This window comes from Uranotaenia lowii, chromosome 2, assembly GCF_029784155.1.
Source record: "Uranotaenia lowii strain MFRU-FL chromosome 2, ASM2978415v1, whole genome shotgun sequence".
In the NCBI taxonomy this organism is placed as follows: domain Eukaryota; kingdom Metazoa; phylum Arthropoda; class Insecta; order Diptera; family Culicidae; genus Uranotaenia; species Uranotaenia lowii.
The window spans coordinates 249,812,314-249,825,997 of NC_073692.1; the positions used below are offsets into that span (position 1 = coordinate 249,812,314).

Consider the following 13,684-nt stretch of genomic DNA (forward strand, 5'->3'; position numbering starts at 1 on the left):
AGGAAAAGAAGCTTCAAGCAAAACCAAGCTGTCAACAGCGAAAGCATTTCCGCTGAGGAGTGTGTTTTTTCTTTCCTTGTGCCGACGTCGTCCATACGTGCTGCCGAGAAGCCGGGAAAAATTCGCCAAAGTCGCGGGAACGAAAATAGCGGCAAAACACCATCCGTGTTCAGCACGGCGAATCATCGGTGAGTGAAACCGTATCAGGTTATCAAACGGCACAATCTAAAGTAAACCTAAAATCCTCAGTTCACGTCGATGAAAAATTGCCACACCGCTGTTGCAGAACTGCGAAAAAGGCGATAAAAAACGGCACTCGAGAAAAAGCAGCGGCCCGTAACGTTACCGTTGAGTAAAACGGATTGTTTTGTTGGATTACGGCAGAATACGTAACCAAATCCTCTTCTTCAACCACGAGGAAAACTCGTGGTGAGAAAACCACCGTCGAAGGAGGAGGACTGAAAAGGAAAAAGCATCAAGAAAGCCCCTGAATAAAGGGTGAGTTGAAACACTCGAAAAAAACCAGTTCCGCAACTAACGGCAACATGCCGCAGGGCTTTTTTTTTCTTTCTTGTTTTTTCTTTCCTCTCTTTATTCCTCTCCGGCGATTTATTTAGTGGCCCAAACTTCTTCGCTTAATTGTCTTGGCACGCAACACAGGGTGGCCGGAAGGTGCGGCAAACAAGCCGGAGCGAATACCGAGGAGCTTGAGCTCAAAGCAGCCGGAAGTGCCAAGGTCGTGGGCACGAGTTTGCTGAGGGATCGGGACAAAGGAGCCCGAGGGCGCTGGGATAATACGATCGGTGCTCAAACCGATGAAAGCTGGGTGGAGGAGAACTGGCAGTTTCGAACACCGCGGGAAGATCGAGACGACTGGAAAGAATTGGATCCAAGAGCCGAACCAGATCCGGATCCGCAAGCCGAGGAAGGAATTAGACCGACGAGCCAGATGAGCGGAACCAGAATCGCTGCAGTGGGGCGAACCTCGCTCGGAAAAGCGAATCAAGTTTGTCATGCGCATGTCGCAGTGTGCATCTCCAGTTTCCGGGAGCAAACTCTCCCCTATCATCCCGACATCGAAGCGTGGGAGTCAACCAGCTCTGCTCAGAGCCACCCACGCGCGTGTGCCATTGTGTGGTCCAGTGATGACCGCTTGTAACCAGGAAGATGAGCGCTTTTGCTGCACGTTCGACGCCATTCCGGAGAGGCCTGGAGGTCAAATATAAGTGCCAATTACGACTTGTTTTCAATTATGCTAATACTTAGTGGGAGGAATTTCCTGCTCTCATAAACTGAGCAAAGTGGCAATGGCCAAAATAAAAAGCAAATTCATTTAATCTTAAACACATGTAAAATGTATTATCGGAAACAGTTCCGAAATCACTTTGGCCGAATTGATTGAGCTAGCCGGAGCAAAGAGGAAGAAGAAACTTCAATCTTCTTTCCTTCAAGCCAATTATTCTTTTTCTTCTTACAAGTAGTCGAAAGATAACCAACCAACGACGTTTATTCATCCCATACCAACGATGACGTTTATGTGCAATTCACATTGGACAACCCGTAACTTTCTTTATTAGTGACACTTTACACCTATGAGGCTATTCGTGACCACAATATAAATGCAAACTTTGGGCGATCCTCTCCGAACTTCTAGGCAAAAACTTTCAATGCCTATCATTGTTTTACCTTTTCAGATTGGATTACCATATAACCATATGGTGTTGGTAATATGGAAATCCAAGGCTGCTATTTATTTTATTTCTATGGCGTTAAAACATTATTAGGATATTGCGTTTCAAAAAAAATCAATGTTGTCCGGTCATAGGCGGTGTCCAGCCATAGACGAGTTCCCCAGTTCCCCCTGTCTAAATAAAAACTCTGAAATAATGGTAATAAATCAGTATAAGTTTATTATTGTAGAATACTTACTCGGCAATCCCTCCTTCAATGTTGAGATCACTACCAGAATCGATAATGCTTCCGCTGTCTGTGTATTGCGGTCTGCTCATCATCGTCATGAAGTAAAAGCTGGCTCCGTGGATTGCAAATGTCAATACTGTCATCGTCTACAACACAAAAAAAACAATTAATGAAACTAAAATTTGAATAGGTCTGCGCCAAGCACTTAATAATATACCTTTTTATTTGTGAACCATTTAAAAATTCTACGGAAATCAATCCTTTTTTGAAGGAACAAAAAACATTTGTTCGAATTATTGCAAATTTCAATTTGAAATTTGTGAGTTACATTTTGTGACGGGTTCGGTATGATAATCTTGCAACCCTCCAGGATGTTTCCCAGATGCTATAACTTGTTTCAGTCGATGAATGCATTTAAAAACTATGTTATGTTGCATTTGAAGCATCAAGCAATACATGTCTTGGATTAATTCAGCTCCGAAACCTGTTGTTGAAACTGCATTACTCAGGCTGGCGTGGCCAGATTGCAAACCGCTCAAAACCGTAGATTTGACGAAGAAAGAAAAGCATACCAATTTTCGTGAAATAAGATTCGATGAAATTTTTGTTAGTCGACAAGTAGAATTTTCGTTAATCCTTAAGATTCCCTATAAATTTGCCCAAACTCCACAAAAAAATTCTGAAAATCCTCATATCCGCAAAAACGAGCATGATGTTATTAAAGGGATAATCCGTAAATCTACGGGAAAATCTGGAGATCTGGCCACGCGCTGAGTTAAGAGTTAACTGTTGTGATTATTAAATAATTTTCGTTATTGATTTAAAGCCAGAGCCCATTGAAACGAACATCATATTTGGAAAAGGAAAGGATGTTTATGTTATAAAAGTAAATCAATAAGTGAAAAAATGTCTTTAATTTAATGAATTGTTAAAAAAATCTTTGATTACTACTGAATGAAATTTGATCAATTAAAGTAATTAACCAAGTAAAAATGCCTCTGATGGTAAAAGTCAACTACATAAAAAATTAGCATTTCGGCGATTATGAATCTTCTCAAATTTTTCAGATGCACTTACCATTTGAAGAGCAGCAAATGGTTCAAAAAATATACAGGTTACTAACAGGAAAAACACCGAGGAACCTAAGGACATGTTCCGGTAAAATTTCAGCGTCGCTACATTTTCCTCTATTATCTGTTTGTTTCCCTTGGTGGCTTGCTTCCCTTTTGATGCCTTGAAAATCAAGAGACATGATTAAATTTCATATTTGTCTAATCTTTTCCTAACCTAAATAGATATCTTACGCTCATTTTATTCGTGAAGACGTTCAAATGCCGTCGAGAAACTTTCCAAAAGTAAACACCACCATGCAGTTCGGGTTTCAATCATGCAGGAACACCGTTTCAGGAAGGCGAAAATGAAATTGTAAAACAAAAATCCAACTCCACACTGTTATAAAAAATACACAAATGATTGGGTTAATAGGGGTATTGCATAAGTCAACGACTGGGATGCCAACTTGGGAAACTTCAAACGGAAAATTTTACACATAAGGTATATATAGTGTTGAAGGGTTTCATTTAAAACAGGATTTGCGGGATTCACATCGCTTCTGATTGTCTGACGGGTCTCAAATCCCCCGAAGAAAATAGAAGCCCTACCAACAAAAATCAAAATGGCCTGGTGTGAAATAAATATTGTCGCTGAATCCCCTAACCGAGGTTTTCGTCAAAATCAGCGACGGTGACATCACTGGTGACATTTCATGTTGACCAGACATCTTTCAAACATCTTACGAGTGTCGGAAACAAACAAAAGAACGGGTTGCCAATCGCCGAGGTGTTTGAAGAATTCTCGCGTGAGCTTTCATTACGTCGAATGAAACAAAAATTGAAAAAAAGAGATATTCACTGAAAAAGCTTCATTATAACATTATCTACCTATGTGATTGATAAAACAATCAATTTAAACCCTTTTAATATATAAAATTTAAGACTTCCAAAATGACGAATGAAACAAAACCTTGATTGCCAATTTCAATGTTGCTTACGTCCCTTCTTCCAAACGGCGAATGTGCAGAGGAAAAAAAACCTAGCACATTCGCTATGGATTCCATGAGCAAACAAGTGTATACAGGTAGAGGTTATCAGAATATCAACCTGACAATGAATATTATTTCAGATTCTTCTTTTCAAGCGTTCTTAAATCGATACTCAAGCAGGCTTTCGAACGCTGTAAAATAATGCAGCAAGGAAAAGAAACCGAACAGCAGCAGTAGCAGCAAACCTAACAACTAACTGCATCAGGCTGAGCGGCAGCAGCCTGCTGCTGTTAGTCACCCAATCACCCGATTCACACTTTTATTACGCATTCACTAATAAATTTACCGCTGCACTCGACAACTCAATAAGTTAACCTTCACTATGCCGAGAAAATTGAAAATTTACCGGTAATTGCCTCAGAAACATTTGGGCGTAAGTGCAAGTTGAACGAATCAAAGGACGAATGAGACAAATTTCCCCTCCAAAAATTACCACCAGGAGCCTCACGGTGGAGTTGTGTTTTGATTGCGGCGTTTTTAATATTTTGACGAAAAAATCAAAAATTTTAATCTGTTTCGCGTTAATTTTTATATTGTATGGTGTGGTTTTTACGTGATCTGTATATTGGAGTGTGATAACAATAATTGTTCACGAATTGAAAGTGAATTCCTGCTAAAAAGGCGAAAATGAGTGTGGCAGATGCTGCTCCTGATGGAGCAGCATCACAATCTGCAAGTGTACCTAACCTTCAAAACGGGTCAGGAAACTTGGATAAGGAAATGGATCAAATTTTAATGGAAACTACGGATGCACAATCCAGAATCAGGAATGAACCGACGCGGGTGTTCATAAACTACCAGTATAAATCCGGTGATAGTCGTCCTTTTAGAGTGATGGTAGAAAATACGGATATTGAGAAAAGGAGAACCATTAACCGTTTGAAAGTAGGAGCCATGCTACACCAGAATGGATTTGACAAATCCATAGAAGACATCTGCAAAACTGGAAGACAGAAAGTCACAGTTTATGTCGGGAATTGGAAGGATGCCAACAGGCTAGCTAATAGTAAAAATTTGCAGCTACAAGGATACAAAGCGTACGTTCCGAAGCAGTTTGTCACTGTTACTGGAGTAATTTCAGGGATCCCACCCGATATGGATGAACAAGATATCAAAATGAATATCAGAAGCAGAGTGGAAATTGATTCTATTTTTAGATTACACCGTTTCATTGAGAAGAAAAAGGAACCGACGTACAAAATAGGAGTGGTGTTTAGGAGTAATGTTCTACCTACTGATATTAACATTTTTTCTGTTATTTTCAGAGTACAGCCCTACATCAGAAAACCGGTAATATGCTACAAGTGTCTGAGATACAACCATGTATCAAAAAACTGCAAATCGAAGACTGGAAAATGCGCAAGCTGTACAGAAGAACATCCTGTTGACATAACATGTAAAACCGTGAAATGTTTCTATTGTGAAAGCAACGACCATAGAACGACAGACAAAACTTGTCCTCGTTGGAAAAAGGAAAGTAATATCCAAGCGACGATGGCCAAAAATGGAATGACTTACCAAGAAGCGAAACATACTTACATATTTCCAACTGAAAACCAATTCGACGTGTTAAGGAGTACAGAAGAATACCCAACTCCAGCTGAATCTTACTCGTATGTTGCAGGAAGAGCACCCAGATCCTATCAAAAAGAAAATTTACAACGAAATAACATAAATACCAACAATCGTTTTACAAAAGGGAAGGAAAGAAGAGAAGAAGAAGGAGAGTTAATGCCAGGAGTAGCTAAAGAGTTAGTGAAGAAGAGAAAAATGGAAGAAGATAGAGAAGAAAGCAGAGGGACAGGTTTGAACAACCCCTACAGGACGGAAGAGGCAGAAAAAATAAGAAAACAGATAGAGGAAACTATAAAGAAACAAACACAAACAGAATGGAGGAAAGCAATGAAGGAAGTAAGTACCAGATTGGTTGAAATTTTGAAGCCGCATGGAGCGCCTGGAGAAGAGCTTACAAATCAAATTATGGGAGAATTGATGAAGGCAGGTGAGTGGACCGGAAACAGTTCATGATGCAAAGTAACTTTAATATAATACAAACAAACATACAAAGTCTGAAGACAAATAAAAACGAGCTTGCTCATGAACTGTTTACTGAGAAATATGACGCAGCACTATTATCAGAAATCTGGGTTAAACCAGATCAAATAATGACCCACAGGTGGAATATACAAGGTTATCACCGTATATTATCACCAAGGTCTGATGATTTCGGAGGTACTGGTATATATCTACGTTCTGACTTTACTTTTGAAAGACTGCCCGAATACGAAAATATTGTTACCAAACAGTTACTCGAATAGTTATAGAATGATTTGGCAAATGGTAAAAAAACGCTTAAGGAACGATAACTGGCATCGTAAAAAACATTCCAATAATCGTTAATTCCAAAACGACGGTCTGTTGAATATGGCGTTAAGTTATGTTACTGTTTAGAACTATTAAAACAAATGTATGGGAGGATCATTCCACAAACAGTTTGCTGAAGGTTTTTTAAACGCTAATAGGAATCGTATTCAGGATGACGAACGGTGATAATAATCGTAAAGTTTCATTATTCTGCTACGCTTTGACCATACGTAAACCTCCAACGTTTTTCAGACGATTATATTCAACGTGAACTTCAAAATAAAATATTCCTTTCTTTGAAATTCAATGTAAGTTTATTTAAATTTTTCATTGTTTTTATATTTGCCTGCTTTTTATACTAACTACCATCACTTCAACTTGTTAAAAGAAGTTCCTCCTGCATCGATGCCAACCGGTTTGCGATTAGGAATCGCCTTTGGCCCACTAATTCGTCTTTCCGCGGTCTGCGGTACTCGAGATGTCCAGTCGCTGGAAAACAAATTAAAAAAAAGAATAAATTTTTGATTTACCTCCGGACACTTATTTAGACAGGGTTTTTAGAATAACTTCAAGAATACATTCTTTTCTTCAAATATTGGTTTCTTTATTGTTTCGAAAAATAACTCAAATCCCTTGCACGAGTCTTGTAGGTACGAGTTTTTTAATACTGAATACCCTATAAAGCCTTTCATATCAATTGTTTGGACAAACTAACATGAAACATTTGCTCGAAAAAATCAGGGGAAAATTGTGTATGTCTGGACAGCAAAGTGTTTAGCTTATTTGACGATTGAAAGGTATTCTTGTATGATAACATATCTGCTGCTGATCATTTAAGTATGCTATCAAGGTGGAAAAATGAAAATAGACAACTCACATTTTTTTAATGTTTCGTGATCATTTCAGTATTGCAAGAATTAAGTTTTCGACGCCTGGCGCTATCTAACCTTTACAGAGAGGATTATCCAAATTGAAACACCATTTCCCTCTGCTATTCACTCTGACAAAACATAATTCGGATAATGCGTTTCGGAAAAATCATACGGAATCGATTCCGATCCAATTCAAATAAAAAAAATTAATTCTCACTCACCCGAAAAAGCTGGTCCGGTTTTTGGAGACGATCGCATCCTTGCACCCTCCCAAGGGGCAGTTCCGATGGTATTCCGAATTTTGATTCAAGCGTCCTAATGCTGAATAAATCCGAGATCGTCGTGACCATGGTGCAGTCAGAAAGCAATGCCGAGTTCCCCACCGAAGAACACCCGATCCGAGCGTTTCCGATTCTGGAGGCTTCGAAACCCTGCTCGGGTGCTCCGGCGCCACCTTCGAGGGTGTTTATTTCTCGGTGCAGTTTAGTTCCTTCAGCATACCCAAATGGCCTGCCATGGGCTTGTTTCGTTGAGTACGTGTCATCTACGGAACCATAGAAAAACATGAATCAGGATCGTTCAAATCGAAGTCAACTTTAATATTCACTTACCTCGAAATCGAATTGAGCAATATTTTCCAGGATTGTACTCAAGGTTGCAGAATCCGTTAATGATTCCAATCATTTTATCATATCATACATTTTAATGCTGCCTCCTCCGCCAAGCAATCCATGCACGGAGTAAAACTGGGCTTCCGGCAGCGTAACCTAAAACATAAGAAACGGGGTCTTAGTATTTCTTTAAAAGATGATTTTAATTTTCACTTACCTGATACAATGTCATTAGTTGTTTAAATCCTAGAATGCTGGTCCCGGTGTGCTGATTGCATCTCCTCCAGCAAGTTAAGAAAAATCGATCGCGGCGAGCGAGGTGAAAATTTTCCGGCGTAGCAAGCAAAACAAACGAATAAAGACCGTTTGCGACAGTGGTGCCAGGTTCAATGTTTTATCAATATTTGCACAGATATTGAGAAACGGAATAATAAATAAATAAATTTCAGATGCTTAGGATGATTATATATGTATATAGTAACTAATGAATGTTTAAAAATGAAGATATACTAGTAATTTAATTTAAAAAATCCGTTCAATTCCAATGAAAGTTTTGAATCGATAATGTCATACTCAATTTATTAATCTATTTTTTATTAATTACCTATACCTATATCTACTACCTATAGCAATGCTTCATATCGGCTCAATAGTCTCAATTTAATGCAATCTTTTTCTTTGTACAATGCAACTGCTTTTATCTTTCCGCGTATGAACAAATCAATAATTGATTCGATAAATAAATTTAAAGATATTTTCATGAATCCGGGCTCAGTTTTCTTTTTTCAAACCATCTGGCATCTCTGACCCGCATTTGGTCATTTTTGACGTGAGTTTGACACATGACATTACGCTAAACGTTATGGTTCAAGAACAGTTTAACGATTATTGATCAAATTGAAGTAAATCGTTAAACAATTAATTCACCTTTCCAGATACCATCACTATTTGCATGAACGTTCGTTTCATGTTCTTATCGTTGTCGAAGTAAAGTTTTAAATAATAGCTACGTTTACGGAGACAATAACCTTTTCTGGGAACGTGGATATATCGTATTGACTATTTGTAATATAGTTTTTTAGTATGCGGGTGGTCTTAAGTTCATCCATGCAATTCGAAACGTTAGGTATAAAAATACATACCCTTGATCTTGTTCTTGTAGTAATTTACATCAACCCTAGAATTACATTACAAGAGTTAGAAAACGCTTTTACACTTTTACTTAGCCAATTATCGACACACTCCAAGGTCTTTATAGGAGGAGATTTTAACAGCCACAATGAACTATGGGGTTGTTTAGATACCAATAATAAGGGCAATCTTATATATGATTCGATCATTAATACCAACTTTCTCATACTCAATAATGGACAATACACCTTCATCCCAGCTATAGCAAATCAAAGACCCAGTGCTATTGACTTATCAATGTGCACCACAAACATGTTTAATGAAGCTAAATGGGAAGTATTACAAAAGAGCTTTGGTGGAAGCGGTCACCTTATGATAAAAGCACAACTTCAATAATCGTTTAAAACAAAGAAAAAGTGTTATTTTGATCGAACAAAAATCACCGAAGAAATATCGCAAATTAAACACTGGGAATTTGAAGAAATTAAAGACCTTGCAGTAATTACGAATCAGATAAGCAATAAACATAAGAAAATGAATTCATTTACACCAAAATATTACTGGAGTCCTGACCTTTCCCTATTATATGAATCCAAACAAAATGCTCTAAGAAATTATAATAGATGTAGCAGCACCACAAATCTCATACACACCAAAAAATTTATAAAATTACTTGAGACAGAAACGCTTGAAGACCTAATTATGTTTCGCCCTAATTAGGAATTGATTTAATTTCACATCATTTTCAATCTAAACTTAACAAACACCCAAGCTTACGGGCCATAATTTTCGAAAAACTTAACTGTATCATGATCTAATTCATTAAAGATGTAATTTTCAATCACATTGAATATAAACTTATAAAAGGGACCTAAACTTAAATTTAAGAAGATGTAAAATTATGTGCGAGGTTATAATTTTTCATCCCTGCGAAGAAACAGAAACAAAACAAATAAAAGCATGTGCATTCTATTTTGGTGCGTATTGTAACGGGAAATTTAAGCCAAAAAGTGTTCTTTCGAGTGAAAAGGGCGATTTCCTCTTGCGCTCTTGATAACGTAGATAACAGCTGAAGGTATTAAGGTAAATTTGACGGTTAAATTTAACTATCAGATCTAGGAAGAAATTCACCACCGGACAGCGAAAGTAATCGTCAAAGACTATTATTATAATTTATTACAGACCTTTTAACCACCCGGGTCATTCGGGTCTGTAATCGTCAAAGAGGATTGGAACATCAGCATTCAAGGCTGCAATGAATGAGTCTATCCAGAAAACAGTAAGTAAATAATCCATATTCCTGCAATTAAAGCAACAACGAATCCTTTTTTACAGTTGCCCTGCTGCCGTATTCAGGTTTTAGTTTACAGCTCTATCGCAATATGGGCACTTCTGTCATTGTGAAATTTTAATCCAAATTAAAGAGATCATGAAATTTCTAAAAGCTTATCCTGCGCACTCGTGCTTGCTAGTCTCCAGCAACCGATTCCTGCTGCAATTCAAAATTAGAATCCTCATTTATAACAGCGGATACGAACAGTTGTGATGGAGCCTCCTGGATGTTGATAGTCGCCTCCCCGTGTGGTTCATGAATTGCGATTGAAAATTTTGTGAAATGAACGGTTATTGCTTAGAATGTTTGCGAAACTGCACGGAATCACTAAACGGGCGCCTTTGTTTTCATCCTTGCCAAATCATACCTTCCTGTAGTCACTTAACTTTCCGCTCCACTGTGGGGACCGATTAAGTGCGGATAGAAAAAGAAAATCGCGAGTTGAACGAAAGTTATTAGTTTCTGTTTTTTTTAGGTACTTCTACATTTTCCGATCACCTGTTGTACTGCAGAGCGGAGCAGAGGCAAGTAGGAAAATGGAAAGTTGAAAATATCGGTACCGGTTTTAGTAAAGGGCGAATTCGCCAACATCGCTGTTTCGGAAAAATTACATCTAAAGCTCCGTAAGCTCACGGCAAAAACAATACTTTGTTTTCTTATTATCGCGAACGTAAATCATCAAGGTTTTCGAATGGATAGTTGATAACTCGATTTCTTTACATTTGACTCATATGCCCTCTTGAAAGATCTATACCGATATTTTTACCGGAGGGGGCTTCCATAAACATCGGAATATATTTTTATTTTCCGCCTCCTTTCAAACGAATCTGAATTTCTATTGAAAAAAAAAATAACCAAATATAATTATGGTAACATGTGGTACACAGAAAAAATAATGACTATTACGTGTACTGGAAAACGGATGCCTTTACTGTAATTCAGCCTGTAATTTAAAAAAAAACACGTACTTTTAAATTGATTTGGTTGAAAATATATGAATCTTTCTTTAATATTACAGTAATTGCCCCGTAACAAAAAGGAGCGTGACACTTACTGTAATTTTACAGTTTGAATAAAATTACGTGTCGCTAGTTTACGTGTCGTCCAAATCGCAAAATTTGAAAATTCAAGTGCGCCTGGCATCCAAGTAAAGGTAAACGTCAAAACCGGTTGTGTTTTGTTTTGTCATTGTTTTGTTTTGTTTCGGCTCGGGAATGTTTCGATATCGTTGATCGAGAGTTTTTACGTATATACGGTCTTATAAGCGGAACGTTGCTATACATATCATGGTATCAACGACGGCCAGAAGAAATTACCGGTGCCAAACGATCTAATGATCTCCTGCTCCGGTTGCGCATACACTTCCGCAATAACAACTCCCGGAACAACAGCTCGAGGATGCAACTACTCAAAAACACCGTGCTGCGTTCCAGCTTATGTGAGTTCATTCGACCTAAGTGTTTATCCAGTATAAACCTGACTGACTTAACGACTCCTCTTCCTCAGCAATGTGTCGTCGGATTTTAACATCTACCGCGGCGATAAGGAGAGACCATTATGCACAAAATGCCAATCGAAGAAAGTATCATCTGGGCGTTTCTGTATTCCATGTATTCCCGAAGAACATTGTCTGTTTCCGGCCCACCAGACTGCTCGATCAGGATTACGAGGTAAGTTTTTTTATCAACACTTCACTTGTACCTTCAACCTTGTACGCTGGATGCCAAATGTGCTGGAGATGTCCATTTATCCGGACACGCTCACGCTCAATCAAGTAGTGCATATGTGCAGCAGCTGTTTTCGAACAAACCCTCGCTACATGTTTGAATAGACATTGATGTCAGATTGTTCATTTTAATTATATATATTTAGTACCTAGTAAAATATCATCACAAAATGAGTCTCTCTAACTCGCTTTCCTTATTTTTAGATCCGATGAATTTCCACTACAAGAGTATACCGAGCGAATGATGATAAACTCTGTCACTGACCGCTTGTTTGGGATTTCATCTGTCGCATTGACATGCTTGGAAAACGACAACCTGATCAACATGCGATCTCACTTTCTACCGATAATTCAAGGTAAGCAACGGGCTTTCCTGTCGGATATAAGGGCTTTGCGTAGTGTTAATGTCACAATAAGCTGGTCAAAAAATGTTAACTTTCAATAGACCACCATGAGCTTGACTGAGACTAGATAGTTTCATGATTCATGAATTTCTAATGATCGTTCTTCGGTAATAAATAAAGTTCAATAATGGGAACTGAAAATTAAAAACTAAGAGATTGCTTTCTTTCAGATTAGTTTACTTTTTCGATCTTAACATCGTCATCATCAATCCTTGTCAATAATATATATAGAGTAAAAGTCTTAGTTCTAAATGATGACGAAAAGTTTTTAATTAAATTTAGCATCCCATAGTCTAGAATCTTCCAGAAAGAACAAAAGTTGCCTATTTGCTTGGTTGTAAACAGTTTGTTTCCATTCAACTGTCCGCACTGACTTTCAACCTGTAGGGTATGGAAAAGAATACGTGTTAAATGACTTTGATTAATGCATAATTTTTTTTGTCTCAACAGCTTCGGAAACATGCAGATTTTTGCTGGATCAGCACTTCAATTTTAATGGATCTGGTAACTAAATCATGTTGGGATATAGTGGTTTGAAGTGGAATCGGATAACAATTGTGAACCAATTCCTTCGGGAGTACCAGTAAGTTTTTTTTCTTTATGGGTATTATTTGTTGCTTTGATAGATGTTTGATATTTTCAGAACTCAATATTATCATCGTAAAGTTGCCAATCGATCAGCGAAACCGCCTGGCACCCGTTACAGTACATGAGAATCATTGTTACCTAAGACAATTCTAACCAGGACGACCATTTGACTGGCAAAGGAATGAGCATCATCACCACCATCAAGAAGAAGATATTGAAAAATAATATTCTGCCTGAAATATGAGCGATTTGTTACCGGAAGTAGCTTTTAGATTAGTTTAGAAGTAATAACTAAAGAGTATCTAATATTAAAATGGAAATTTAGGGTCTCGGGGGGATGCAACTTGCATCATGCAAGTGTTAAAGTAATTAAGTTATAGTTAAGTACACCAAATAACTCATGATACCTCAATAATTTTTAAAAATTACAACGTTTAAGCGTGTTTCATAAAAATCATTATTTGAGCACTTGCACGTCTCTGATCCTAAGCGCAGCAATTAAGATACACTTATTATGGTGGAACTTGGATATTGTAGTTTAGATAGATATATTTATTCTTCTTTATAAATACACACACATGGCTGGCTAAAGGTTTCATCAAATGTATTAGAGTTTATAATAAATGTCCAATAT

The 13,684-nt window shown here is 37.7% G+C and overlaps 2 protein-coding genes and 2 long non-coding RNA genes across 5 annotated transcripts; 2 read left to right on the plus strand and 2 right to left on the minus strand.

The window, feature by feature from the left end:
- The first annotated feature begins 6 nt into the window (after positions 1–6).
- On the plus strand, positions 7–1,344 carry LOC129749149 (uncharacterized). Its single transcript, XR_008737937.1, has 3 exons — positions 7–188; positions 250–498; positions 555–1,344. It is a non-coding gene; the product is annotated as an uncharacterized LOC129749149 (long non-coding RNA).
- Positions 595–3,382, minus strand: LOC129749148 (transmembrane protein 208). The gene is made up of 3 exons (XM_055744036.1): positions 3,225–3,382; positions 2,998–3,153; positions 595–2,066 (listed from the first exon to the last, which is right to left on the minus strand). Exons 1-3 carry the CDS (start codon positions 3,228–3,230, stop codon positions 1,926–1,928), a joined length of 303 nt encoding a protein of 100 aa, XP_055600011.1. The 5' UTR covers positions 3,231–3,382; the 3' UTR covers positions 595–1,925.
- A 3,340-nt stretch (positions 3,383–6,722) lies between these two features.
- Positions 6,723–10,840, minus strand: LOC129747822 (uncharacterized). 2 transcript variants are annotated; one of them, XM_055742183.1, is made up of 6 exons: positions 10,538–10,840; positions 9,011–9,045; positions 8,086–8,136; positions 7,869–8,024; positions 7,479–7,801; positions 6,723–6,874 (listed from the first exon to the last, which is right to left on the minus strand). In XM_055742183.1, exons 4-6 carry the CDS (start codon positions 7,939–7,941, stop codon positions 6,830–6,832), a joined length of 441 nt encoding a protein of 146 aa, XP_055598158.1. In that variant the 5' UTR covers positions 7,942–8,024; positions 8,086–8,136; positions 9,011–9,045; positions 10,538–10,840; the 3' UTR covers positions 6,723–6,829. The 2 variants fall into 2 exon arrangements, with proteins under 2 accessions (XP_055598158.1, XP_055598157.1); XM_055742182.1 differs by lacking the exon at positions 9,011–9,045 and having other exon boundaries at positions 8,086–8,149; positions 10,700–10,833.
- Positions 10,841–11,494: 654 nt separating this feature from the next.
- On the plus strand, positions 11,495–13,684 carry LOC129749461 (uncharacterized). The gene is made up of 5 exons (XR_008738053.1): positions 11,495–11,770; positions 11,839–12,002; positions 12,263–12,414; positions 12,913–13,045; positions 13,106–13,684. It is a non-coding gene; the product is annotated as an uncharacterized LOC129749461 (long non-coding RNA).